General features: G+C 41.6%; 1 protein-coding gene across 2 annotated transcripts in view; it reads left to right on the forward strand.

Annotated features, from left to right (window-relative positions):
- Positions 1 to 13,628, forward strand: part of FKTN (fukutin) — a 91,854-nt gene that overhangs the window by 70,599 nt on the left and 7,627 nt on the right. Inside the window, exon 12 of one of the 2 annotated variants that reach the window (XR_010407777.1) lies at positions 8,497 to 8,587. Coding sequence is in view for 1 of the 2 variants with exons in the window: in XM_064579590.1 (XP_064435660.1) it covers positions 8,497 to 8,570 (74 nt within the window). In the remaining variant the exon portion in view is untranslated. Of the gene's footprint in view, positions 1 to 8,496; positions 8,595 to 13,628 lie in introns of those variants that run through there. The other variant, XM_064579590.1, reaches the window with a different exon arrangement.

The following is a 13,628-nucleotide window of genomic DNA, read 5'->3' on the forward strand; positions in this document are numbered from 1 at the left end:
GCCACTAATGTTCATAAGCAATCTGGTAAAATAATAAATCTTGCCACCAGTACAGTATTTCTAAAATTAAGGTAAAATGAAATCATATGAGTGGGCCCTAATCAGATATGACTGGGTCCTTATAAGAAGAGATTTAAGAATACAGACAGGCACAGAGGGAAGACTGATTAGGTAAAAGGAAGGTAGCCATCTACAAGTCAAGGAAAAAGGCCCTCAGAAGAAACCAGCTGTACCAACACCTTGATCTTGGACTTCTAGGCTACAGAACTGTGAGAAAATAAATGTGTTTTAAGCCACCCAGTCTGTGATACTTTATTTTTTTTTAAGATTTATTTATTTGAAAGAGAGAGAGTACACTCTCATGCAAGCAGGGGAGGGGCAGAGGGAGAGGAAGAGGATCTCAAGCAGACCCCTCCTGAGCTCAGAGCCTGACACAGACCTCCATCTCATGCCCCTAAGATCATGACCTGAGCCAAAGCCAAGAGTCAGACACTTAACTAACTGAGCCACCCAGGTGCCCCATCTGTGATACTTTATTAGGCAGCCCTTGATTAATGCAGTAATCAAGACAGTGTGGTATTGGTAAAGAAATAGACACATAGATCACTAGAGCAGAATAAAGAACCCAGAAATTGACACACAAATATGCTCAATGGATTTTTGATCAAAGAGCAAAAGCAATTCAGTAGAGGCTAGGATAGCCTTTTCAACAACAAAAATAACCTTAATTTGCACCTCATACTTTATACAAAAATGAACCCAAAAGTATCCTGTACTTCAATGTAAGACTATGAAAATTTAGGGGGAAAAAATAGAAAATCTTCATGATCTAGAGCTCGGCAAAGAATTCTTTCTTAAGACTTGATACCAACCAAAAGCACGATCCGAAAAAGGGAAAATTGGTAAGCTGGACTTCACCAAAATTAAAAACGGCAAAAGCCTACAAGAAGAGGATGGAAAGTCAAGCCACAGACTAGGAGGAAACATTTGTAAACTACATGGCTGACAAAAGAGTAGCATCTAGAATATATAAAGAACTTGACCCTCAACAGCTTAGAAAAATCCATTAGAAAATAGGCAAAAGACATAAACAGACATTTCACTGGAAAAGATCCGCAGGTGATAAGCATGCTAAAAAGCATTCAGGACTGTTAACCAAATAGCCAAAGCAATCCTGAGAAAAAAGAACAAAGCTGGAGGCATCACATTTGCTGATGTCAAACCATATTCTAGTGCTATACTAATTAAAACAGAGACCAATGGAACTGAGTTGAGAGCCTGGAAAATAAACCCATGCATATCCAGTCAACTAATATTTGATGAGGGAGCCAAGAATACTCAACAGGAAATACAGTCTCTAATAAATGGGGCTGGGAAAAATTCGGATATTCATATGGAAAAGAGTAAAACTAGACTTCTGTCTTCCACCACTCACAAAATTAACTCAAAATGGATTTTAAAACATAAATGTGAGACTTGAAGCCATAAAACTCCTAGAAGAAAATGGGGAAAAAGCTACTTGACATTGCTCGTATCAGTGATTTTTTGGATATGACACCAGAAGTACCAAAGGCAACAAAAGTGAACATAAACACGTGGGACTACATCAAACTAAAAAGCTTCTGCACAATAAGGGAAACAACAAAATGAAAGGCAACCTATAGATTGGGAATAAATATTTGCAAACAATATATCTGATAAGGGGTTAATATCCAAAATATATAAGGAACTCCTACAACTCAATAGCAAAAAAACAATCCAATTGAAAGTGGGCAAAGGAACTGAATAGACATTTTTCCAAAGGAGATAATTCATGTGGCCAACAGGTACATGAAAAGGTGCTCAACATCACTAATCATCAGGGAAATGCAAATCGAAACCTCACACCTGTTGAAATGGCTGTTATTAAAAAGACGAGCTAACAAGTGTTGATGAGAATGAGCAGAAAAGGGAAATCTTATTCACTGCCAATGTGAGTGTAAATTGGTGCAGCTACTAGGAAAACAGTGTGAATGTTCCTCAAAATATTAAAAATAGAGCTACCATATGATCCAGCAATTCCAGTTCTGGATACTTATCTGAAGGAAATGAAATCATTATCCCAAAGAGATTTCTGTACTCCCTGTACATTGCGGGTTTATTTACAATAGCCAAGGTATGAAAACAACCTAAGTGTCCATCAACGTATGAATGGTTAAGAAGATGTGGTATATACAGAGAATTGAATATTACTTAGCCACAAAAAAAGAGGGAAATTCTGCCACTTGGGGCAATGTAAGTAGACCTTGAAGGCATTATATTAAGGGAAATATTAGAGAAAGATAAATAACTATGATCTCATTTTATGTGTGGAATCTAGAAAAACCAAACTCAAACAGAACAGATTGGTGGTTGCCAGAGGAGGGGGTAGGGACTGGGGGAATTGGGTGAGGGTGGTCAGAAGGTATAAACTTCTGGTTATGAGACAAATTTGGGGGATATAATGTACAGCATGATGAGTATAGTTGACAATACTCTATTGTATATTTGAAAATTGCTAAGACCGTTTCATCACGAGAAAACAAAAATTTTTAGCTATGTGAGGTGATGGATGTTAACTAAACTTGTAGTGATCATTTCACAATACATACGTATATCAAATAATTATGTCGTACACTTTAAACTTGTACAGTGTTGTAGGTCAATTATATCTCTATAAAACTAGGGGAAATGTTGCCATTTTTCCTTGTCATAATTTCTTCCATGAACACCTCCTGAAGTATTACTGAAGCAAATGCTAATAAATCAGTCCTTGCTCAGCCGATAATTAGAAAGCATTTTCTGTGTTGTCGCTGGTACGAGAAGTGACTGGTCAAAGAGCTTCCAGGTAGTTCATCCTCTCCCTCAGCTCTGCTTCATCACACTTTGTGTTTGGACCTCTTATTCTTTCCTTTGGATGCAAAGATACAAAATCTGCTAAATTTCAGCATATTCCTCTTCCAAAATGTATCATTTTCCAGAAAATGTGAAAATGTCCATCTTTACTAAAAGTCACTACTACTTTTATTTCTAACCTTTTTACCTTTACTGTTCTTCCCATAAAGAATGTTTCCCTAGGACTCTTCTCCCCCTGCAAAGCTACCTATAAACTGCTGAGCAAAGGTGCTAAATGTAACAGCATTTTCTGGAGGGAGTAAAAGTTACCATTGATAATAGCGAAGTAAAGGGAGAGAGCTATAATATTTATTATTAATATAACTTTTTAGAAAAGATGTTCAACATCATTAATCATCGGAGAAATGCAAATTACAACCACGAGATATTACCGCACACCTATTAGAATGGCTAAAATTTTAAATAATGGTAACATCAAATACTGTGGTTGTCTCTTTTATGGTTTTCTTTTTGCATGTGTACTGTGCACATGGTTTGTACTATGATTTTATTAGAGAGTGCCCTTCAACATTTTACAAAAATTCATATAACACTCTTTATAAAAAATTTAAAGGAATGACCTTGCCACCATTTTTAGAAGACAGATTTTTAGGTTTTTGTTTTTTCTCCTTTCTTTCCTCCAATTCTTCATTGATTTGCTCTGTAAATTTAATAATCCTCTTTAACATTTATTTTCTTATTCTTTTGTGTCCTTTTTAGTTAACTTTTCCCCCAATTTAATTTACCAGCAAAAGCCCTTTAGCAGCTGGTGTCATTATCCTTAGGTTTTTGTAAGTTTAATTAATTTCATATTTATCACCAGTTTTTTTTCTCACCTAAAACTTTTAAATTCCATCTTTTTCTCTAGTTTCAGTAATCTGGAGAATATTTTCTAGTGAATATGGCAGGAAGGGTAGTTGGATGACTAATTTTCTGAATGTTTATCACCACCAAATGTCTTTCAGGTCACTTAGAAGAATGATAGTTGCAGTGTGTTAAGAGTTTGTTTTGGAACCTAAACTGTGCAACCCTCTAATCCGACCAGATTCCGTTTGTCTGACTTTACAGACAAAGGAAAAGCCTTTGCTTTTAGGAAGCTGTCCTCTCCTCATATCATGCCTGTTACAATTTACTAGAAGCCATCTTTTCCCCATACTCTAGTGGAAGACCAGAGACTATCTATAGCAGTGCTGCCCACTAGAGCATCCATCCTATGATGCTGGAATTGATCTCTGTCTGCACAATCCAATACAGTAGCCACTAGCCACATGTGACTATTGAGCACTTGAAATGTGGCAAATGTAACCAAGGAACTGAATGTTTAATTTTAATTAATTAAATAGCATCATGTAGCTAGTAGCCAGCATATTGGATAATGTACATCTAGAGAGTTTGATGGGACCAGCAGGGGCTTTGGAGTTGTACAAATTTGGACTCAGCTCCAGGGGTGACACTTCCTAGTTTTGTGATCTTGGGCTAGTTATTTAAGTTCTGAGTTCCAATTTTTTTCATCTAATGGGGCTAAAATTAATTTCTACCTATGAGGGTTATTATAAGAAATACAGGAAATCTACAGCATCTGGGACACTGTTTAGTACATAGTAGATGTTTAATAAATGATAGCTATTGTCAATATTATCTTTACTTGCTTTTATTTCTGCTTTTGGAATAAATCCTATGAACTTATATTTTCCTGATAAACCCAAGTAATAATTTTTCTGTAAGATTAGATATTTGAGTTCTCCTGGGTATAGGGCCCTGTCCTGAGGTCTGGTGATAAGAAATGACCCTGGCGTCAAGCGCACAGATGCATGCTGTCTTTTGGGGAGACGGGACATGGGATTAAAACAACACTTGACAGACCAAGCTTAGAAAAGGAGACCAAAAGTCCCAGACTTTGTAGAGGGCAGCCTGAGCACCCAAGGCTACAAAAAACTCCAGGAAGGAGAGCATGGGAGGGACAGTGAGGTGCAACTGGATCTTAAGACATTATTAGTGAACAGTAAATATGAGTGAAGAAAGGGAAGAAAGCATTTCTGGAGAAAAGAAGCCATTGAAATCATGGAGTGGCCTTTATAGGACAGTACATAAGACCACCTGGCTATATATGGATAAACAGTAAAAAAAAAAAAAAATACACACACACACACACAACTAGAAAAGTGGGCAAGGAGCAGATTGGGGTGGGGGACTGAATATCCTGCTGTGAAGGTTGGGTAAGAGAAAGTGTAGAAAGGTTATTTGAATAAGAACATGATGTCTTTAATGAACACTCCTGGCTAGAGTACTACTCACAGATACTGTGTAGAGAGCTGAGGTTCATTTGTTGACTCAGCAAATATTCATGAAGCACCCTCAAGGCCAGAGTGGGGATTTGGGAGAATTTAGGTTTACTGAGACTGATCCCAGAACCCTGGGATCCCTACAGTTGCAGGGACAGAGGACAGAGGCTTACCCAGGTGGGCATAAGATGCCAAGTGGCTCAAGTAAGGTCACTCCTAGGAATTCCCAGCTGGTGCCAGACACTGACACAGGGCATCCAAGAATAGGAAGAGCGAAAGGCTCAGGGGCACTTGGTACTGTTCTGGGAAGTGGGGCTCAAGAGCAGTGCTACAGGCCACAGAGAAGAAGTATGATGCGACTGAGGTACGGTGTGATCCAGAGAGCTCACGGGATTAGAGAGCCAAGGCAAAAGTTTAGTCAGATGAATTGGGGCAGGACAGTTGGTAATGAGATCCGGGTTCTGGAGAAGATAAAAGCAATTTCTAGAAAGGGATGGAGGAGTAAGGACACAGTGGTCAGTGTTAGACCTGGGACAGAACAATGCATGCAATGTGAGAGATGTGGGGAAGAGGCTGGAGCCATTTCTATACCTGTTGCAGCTGGAAACCAGGACAGGACATACTCTTCATGTGGGGACAAGGCTTAGCTATGGGAACTGGGGAAAGCAGAAGTCAGAAGAGGAGATGGGCCCAGTAGAGATGTTAAATTCCAGGTCTTAACTTGGTCCTCATTTCCCTATTGTCTGTTTACCTCTGGAGACTCTGGTCTCCAAAGTAGAAAGAGGAGCTATTCTAGTTGTATGAGGAGGGCAGCTGATGCTAACAACGGACTTTACTCTCCCCACCCTACCTCCTATCCCCACAGGACAGCTTGGGTCCCCATTGGCTTTCTGGGGCATTCTAGGCTTCAAAACCAGGCCAGGCCAAGTCCATTTTGTTTTCCCTCTTCTCCATTTCCACCCAGCCAGATTCTGCTGCCTAGGTCAGAGAGCTGAAGCCGGGACTACTCACTAATGAGGTCTGGGCCAGCCTCACTGCCTGCTTGGATCCTAGGATGTCGAGTATAGGAGGAGAGGAGCCAAGCACAGTTGTATTCTGTTAAAAAAACAGTCTAATTCAGCTACAATGTGTGTTCAGAATAGTCTGAAACTCGAGCTGGTAATTGACTTATTTCAGGCAACTTGCAAAGAAACCAGATCTCCACCAGCTAGAAAAGATGGATGTGTTCTTGGGTAGTGCAAAAGTATCTGTATTATGAAAAGCAAACGTGAGAACTGTGGCAAGAAATCAAGGTTTCCTCTGTAGGTTTTTTATTGGTTACATTTAAAATAACATCCTGGGGGGAAATTGCAGGGGGAGAAGAACCATGAGAGACTATGGACTCTGAGAAACAAACAGGGTTCTAGAGGGGAGGGGGGTGGGGGAATGGGTTAGCCTGGTGATGGGTATTAAGGAGGGCACCTACTGAATGGAGCACTGGGTGTTATATGCAAACAATGAATCAAGGAACACTACATCAAAACTAATGACGTATGGTGATTAACAACATAATAAAATAAAATTAAAAAAAAAATAACATCCTCTAATTGTCCTAAGAAGCCCCCAGTGGAGCATCCTGAAAACATCTGCTCAATTTGAGGACTAAGGGGGTGCCTGCCTCATCCCCTCAGCGGATGTGTTGTTTGGTTTGGGATTTGTCAGTCTGGAGAGCTGAGGGCTCTGGGAAGCTCAGGCCTGGCAGATTTCCCCCACCTGCCTAAAATATAGCCGAGGGGGGCAGAGGCCCCTTCCCAGCCTCATCCTGTGCCTCCACTCTGCAGCCCCTGGTCCCCAGGGGGCTGAGTGGGGAATGAGGACAGCTGATAAGCCTGACATTATTGACTTTATGGAGAGTATTCAATGAATTTACTTTCTGTAAGAAGGCTGCACTCTTATCTGTTGCCCACAGAGCGTCCAAATCCCCATCTAGGGGACCCATTTGATGAGTCATGTCTCTTAGACAAAGACCAAAGAATATAAAGAGGAGAAAGGGAGTCACACCCCACCTCTTCCTTTTCTCCAGTACCTGGTTCTGCTCACCCCCAACCTCCTTGCTTTCCCACTGCCCTTGGGGTTATTGGCCGGAAGTAGCACTTTCCGCTCCAGTCCTTTGGAGTGAAGGCCAAACCCGCCTGGTCTTGAGAGTGTCAGCAGCTGGGCACACCCAGGGCTGTGCATCTCTCTAGTTGTAACTATGGGAAGAAAAACCCACTCATTTGAGGCAGTTATGTGCCCCGCTTTCTGTTGCAATGGTCAACATTTGCTCTGGACAGGCCTCAACACCAGGTGTCCTGAGGGAGATATTTGTGTGCATGTGTGTGTCTGGGTGTTACCAAGGGGTCCTGGGTCTGGGGAGCTGGAGAGTGGCAATTAACTGTAAGAGAGAACCTGATGCTCAAGAGAAGCTTTTCTTTCCCCTCTTTGTTATCTCCCTCATCCAGCTCTGGGCTCTGTTTGCTTCAAATACTAGAAGGAAATAAATAAGTGGGAGCCGGGATGGCTGGGTTGGGCAAATGAAAGAAAAAAAATGAAAGTGCCCTCTGGAGGATATTAGAGGCATGTGTTCAGACTCTCCATTTAGTTTTTGGATAGAGTTTTTCTGGCAATAAAAATGAAAACAATTGTTTATTGAGCAACTATGACTTTATTAGATGCCTGTTCTCACCGTTTTTAAGCATTTACTCCAAATCATTCAGTGAATCTTCACAGTAAGCCATGAAGCCGAGGTTTCCAATTCACAGCTGAGAAAATTGAAACTGGGAGACTAGTGTGGGAGCAAGGATTCAGACACCAAGCAGTCTGCCTCTGCAGCCACAGAAAAGGCCTTCTCTTAGCTGTTACTCACTTGGTATTGCTTAGTACTTTATCCCACTTAATTCATAGCACATCAATGAGTATTTGTTATTCCCATGTTATAGAAAACAGCCTCAGAAGGGTAAAATATGTTTGTTTGTTTGTTTGTTTGGCAATTCTACCAGCTTTTTGTTTCTTAAATAAGTAGCCAGTTTAAGTGGGAAGGCAACAAAGCAGCATGGGCCTGTAAAGCAATTAATAAATCCTCTACTTGCCATCAGAACCGGTAACCTTATCACTGTACTTATCCCAGACAAGGCGCAAGATTAGACAGCACACAGAGAAAACAGAGCAAACAAGAAAAGGCATCAAGAAGACAGTGTTACAACAGTGCAGGAAGTCTTTGCAAATCTTTGAAATCTGATTGTAGATGGATCACTCACCCTTCCCCTCTTCTTTATTCAAACAGGGCCTTATATTTGGATCCAGTGGAGGATCATCCCTGAGATTCAATGTTGGCCTTCTGAAATGCAGGACGTCTGATGGCAGGCTATGGCAATCTTCCAAGTAAGGATAACTTTGTTTACAGAGTGATATCGTTTCTCTTCCTTTGTCAACTAAAGTCACTGTATGCTGTAGGGGAAGACCCAATGGACAGCAGGTTTGTTTCCTTCTAAATCAACACCACTTTTTCCTTGATTGTTCCTATCTGTGAGTATGTCCAGGGCCACAAGACCAGTGTACATCAGAGACTCTGGCCTGCAGATTCTGGCATCCCTCCTTTCCTGTCATGGCTAGGGAATGACCTCAGGAAAGTCCAAAAATGATGATAAAGCAGCCAAATCTCTCTTCCCTTATGAGAGAAGACCAAAGCTCTCACTCATCCAAGCACCCTTCCCAGCGCTTCCATAGAGATATGGACCATGTCAGCTTACTTCTCCTTCCAGAGGCCCTGGTTTCCTACATCACCTGCTCTCCTCTGCAGCTGCTTGCTTTATTACTTTTTTATTTGCAAGAGGTTAGAGAAGGGGAGGCAGGAAGAGCTTTGGAGGAGGTGAGCTAATCAGTAAGTGGCTCTGTGGGTCCTATGAATCGAATGACATTAATGTCCATGAGAATTTACAGCCTCTGCTGGCTCTGGAAAGATGTTTGTATAAGGACCACTGGTAAAACAGAGTTAGCTGCGTGTGAAGTCTTGCTTCTTTGGGCTTACTTTTTAGTATTTCACTTGCTTGGGTGCCATGTTTTGTTTTGTCAGGGATGATAACTGGTTATGTCACTTTATAATCAAATATATAATTTCTCGTATTAAATGGAAAAATTGGGTGTAATGCCTTGCATGACACCTAGTACCCAGTGCAAAATAATGGGATAGAGAATTTGGCACCTGACCCCCAGTTGGTGCTTGATATCACCCCCTAGGTCAAGCAGCATCTGCTCTCCTGCTCTCCTGTCACAGCCTGCTAGCTAGTCTCCTCACATCTTTTCTCAACCCCCTGTGTCCAGCAGCCAGAAGGCTCCTCTCTTCTCCTTAAAACAAACAAATAATCATCCAAACCCCTCCCATGGCCTTGGAAGCATTCGTTTCATAGAAACAAGTTATGTGTCTTGGGACAGAAAGCGGGGCAGGCTGGGGGCAGCTGTTTGGGGAAATGAGTCAGTGCTGTCTTGCATTCATTCAACAAATGTCTTATCAAGCAGCTTTTATGTGCAGTGAACACAGTTTGTGGGGTTTAGTGATTAACGAAGCCAAGTCCTTGCCCTCTTGACATTTACAGTGTATAGTGGGCAAGCCAATGAGCAAGTAAACCAGAAAGAGATTTGCTTTAAAGAATTCACCATGGTGATGGGGCTCCTTTAAAACACCAGAGTCAAAGGAATTTTAATTTACCAAATAAAGTTTCACAGAAAGATAAAACCTAGGACCAAGAGTCATACCCACACACCTACAAATTAACTGTAAAAGAACGAGCATGGTTTTATTTGGAAAATGCAGAGTAGGTTGTCATAATATAAAATTCATGATAAGAAGCAAGGCAAAGTGGGCCATTTTTATATTGATAGGGGGTTTATTCTCTAAATCAATAAAACTTCCTGAGTCTTCATGTGTCAAACTCATTGTATCCTAAAATATAAAGATCTAAAGCAAGCAGTCCTGGAAAAACTGAAAGGAAGGAACAGACATGGCGCAATAGAGGGAAATTTTCATACAACTCTGTCAAAGGGATTAAAACAGACCAAAACTCTCAAGAAGGATGTGAAGGATCAATTTAATGGATGTATATAAAAACATTTTATTTTTCAAACAGGATATTTACCTCCTTCTCTATTGCTTATGGATCATTTATAACAGTTAATCATATGTTTTACCAAAGAGAAGCTCTCAATAAATATCCCAAAGCAAAAAATATACAGAGCATATCTTTGACTATACCACAATGAAATTGGAAATTAATGGCAAATTGTTACCAAAAAGTACAATAAAGAAATTTTAGGGGCACCTGGGTGGCTCCGTCATTAAGCATCTGCCTTTGGCTCAGGTCATGATCCCAGGGTCCTGGGATCGAGCCCTACATCGGGCTCCCTGCTCCGCGGGAAGCCTGCTTCTCCCTCTCCCACTCCCCCTGCTTGTGTTCCCTGTCTTGCTCTCTCTCTCTCTCTGGCAAAAAAATAAATAAATCTTACAAAAAAAAAAAAAAGAAAATTTAAAAATACTTTCAAAAAGAAAAATTAAAATAAACAACAGATGTTAGAAACTAATGACAACAATAGTATAAATGGAAACACAGAATGACACCGAAGGTATATCAGGAAAAAATTCATAGCCTGAAAATTAATAAAATAAACATTCAATCTAACAGTGGGAGGTGGAGAGAGAACAAAATAAACATAAGCAAATGACAAAGAGCAGATTTAATAAAGATAGCATAGACATTAATACATTAGAAAATCATAAAAATGTTGGAACACAGAGGTAGTTTTCAAAAAGAACAATAAAATGTATAAACTTCTGCAAAGCTAATCAAGGAGAGAATGCATAATGTGAGGACTGTGAAAGGCAACACAAATACAGATACATTTTTTTTATTTTCATTTTTTTTTTTTAAAGATTTTATTTATTTGAGAGGGAGAGCTTGAGCGGGAGGGAGGGGTAGAGGCAGAGGGAGAAGCAGGCTCCCCACTGAGCAGGGAGTCCAATGCGGGACTTGATCCCAGGAGCCTGGCACCATGACCTAAGCCAAAGGCAGATGCTTAACCAACTGAGCCACCGAGGTGCCCCCAGATATATTTTTTTAAAAAATCATCAAATAGCTGTATAAAACACTTTATTAATGATTCTGAAAATGTCAAAGTTTATATGTCAAAGTACCAAAATTAACTTAAGAGATAGAACACTTGAAGGAACAAAACCTACCTAAAAGGATTTACTAGTGAATTCTATTAACTATCAAGAACTAGCTAACTCATGTGACGAATAAATTGATGGCTGCATACACAATAGGTGGATGGAAGAAGGGATGGATGGACAGTTGGATGGACGGACAGATGGATGGACGAATGGAGAGATGGATGGATGGATTGGGGCCTGGAAATGCAGAATTGGGGATTGAGAAAGGAGTTAAGAATGAGAGGGGAGGAAGGAGTTTTTAAGATTGGGTAAATAAGGCTGATGCTTGACCTCCAGCCAAAATGACCTTGGCCCACAACCACCTGGACTGAGAGAATTCCCTTCTGAAAACCTCAGGTTTGGTCTCTCCTGAAGCTGACAACCCCTGCACATAGGACTAGAGGTCCAGTATTCACCGGCTAATCCAGACAGATCAATTAAGCCAGCAAAACCAGGCTCTCTTAGCGACCTGCCCTTCCCTGGCCAGGAGTCCGCAGGTGCAGTCTCTCCAGGGGGCAGTGAGAGCCATGAATAGTAAGGGTTTTAGCTCCAGCACACAGAGGCGTTTAGCTGCCCAAACTTAATCCCCCAATAATCGGATTATGTAAATTCCTCCTTCAACCCCTTTCCCCTGGGGGACCCGGACCTAGCCCCTAACTCCTGGCACTGGGAGACCAGGATGGGAGAGGGCCCATCATCTGAAGAATTACTGCTAGTGGTATGGGGCCCCAAAATGTTTTCCCATTTTAAAAATGATAAAGGCAACAATAACGTCTAAGACAGTTTTGAGAAGAAAACAGATGTCGACCTTGGTCCCCGTGTGCCGGCACAGGGGTACCCCTTTCTCTGCAGCTCATGTCCAGCTGTGCACAGATCCCCCTTACAGCTTCTTGTTTCATCTTGCATCACACATTTCTGATCTTGTGGTCCCGTTGCCACAATTCTTTTTTACACTCACAGAATATGCTATTAAGCACATATATTCTCTCACAGGTTTTTGGCTAAGATGAAGGGTAGTATAGGTCCTTGGTTTAAAATACAACCTGCGCTCTATCAGAATTGTGATATAACAGGGCCTGGTAGAAAAGCCTGGGTACTGGGAGGACACAGTGCCCCTTCCACAGCACACAGAGAAGACAGAAGGGCAGAAAGAGGACAAATCGGGGATGTTTGCTGGAAATATCAAGTTGTGTTTCTAAAGGCCCCCTTGTGCGAAAGTTGACCAATTAATTTTCTCCAACTCACCCTCCAATCCATCCTTTGCATTGCCACCAGAATGAGCCTTGTAACCTGTAAATCTAAACATATCGTTCCCATCTTCAATCCACGCAGGTGGCTTCACATGGACTATCTTCTCCTCCACTCCTCCCCAGGTGATTCCGGCAGTCTTTCCCACCCTTCCACCCAGGTACCCAGGCAACTGGGACCCCTGCCTTTTCAGATGTGCTTTAGATGGCCCTGTACTAGCCCTCCTCCAGTACCCATCTGGGGCCCATTTTCCACATTCTAGATCACATTCTTGGTATTCAGGACCCCTGGATTTAGACCCCACTCTGGGTATCCAGGACCCCTGAATTTCTGCTCCAGTGGCCCTGAGCCCAATTTCAGAGCCTGCACAGGGCTCTTCCTTAGGTCCATTTGGGCTGGGAGTCCACATCATTCACTCAAGGCCCTTCACAGAGCAGAACAGAGCTGAGCAGTGGGTAAAGAATGGGGATGGGTCAGGAGTCTCCAATTGTACCTTTGTCCTGGATCCCACAAATGTCAGGGGCAGCCCTGCCTCAGGGCCTGGTTTAAATGCCATCCCTCCCACAAGCCATCTCTGATCCTCCAGCTAGAATCTTGTGCCTCCCCAATTCCAAGATCACACTCTCTGGCACTCAGGACTTTCTTTTGTATTTAGTCATTTTTGTCATGCCTTTCCCTCCCAAAGGCTGTGAACTCCTTGAAGGCAGATGGAACGTTTTCTTCACCTTCTTGCCTCCTGAAACTCTAGCAATGCATGCAACAGCTTTTTTTATTTATAATAAGAACTGAATTTTTTTTTTTATGGAGGGGGACAAAGAACCCCAAAGTCTCAGTGGCTTACAATAGCAAAAATTTACCCCTCACTCATGTTACATGAGGGCTGTGGTTGGTTTTAGGTTTGCTCTGTGGCTTTCAGCCTGAAAGAGCAACCCCAAACATAACTTTCTCATGATAACCCAACTAGG

The sequence above is a fragment of the Mirounga angustirostris genome, unplaced genomic scaffold (assembly GCF_029215605.1).
Source record: "Mirounga angustirostris isolate CCGP_5_RB_7025 unplaced genomic scaffold, mMirAng1.0.hap1 SCAF_15, whole genome shotgun sequence".
NCBI classification, from domain to species: domain Eukaryota; kingdom Metazoa; phylum Chordata; class Mammalia; order Carnivora; family Phocidae; genus Mirounga; species Mirounga angustirostris.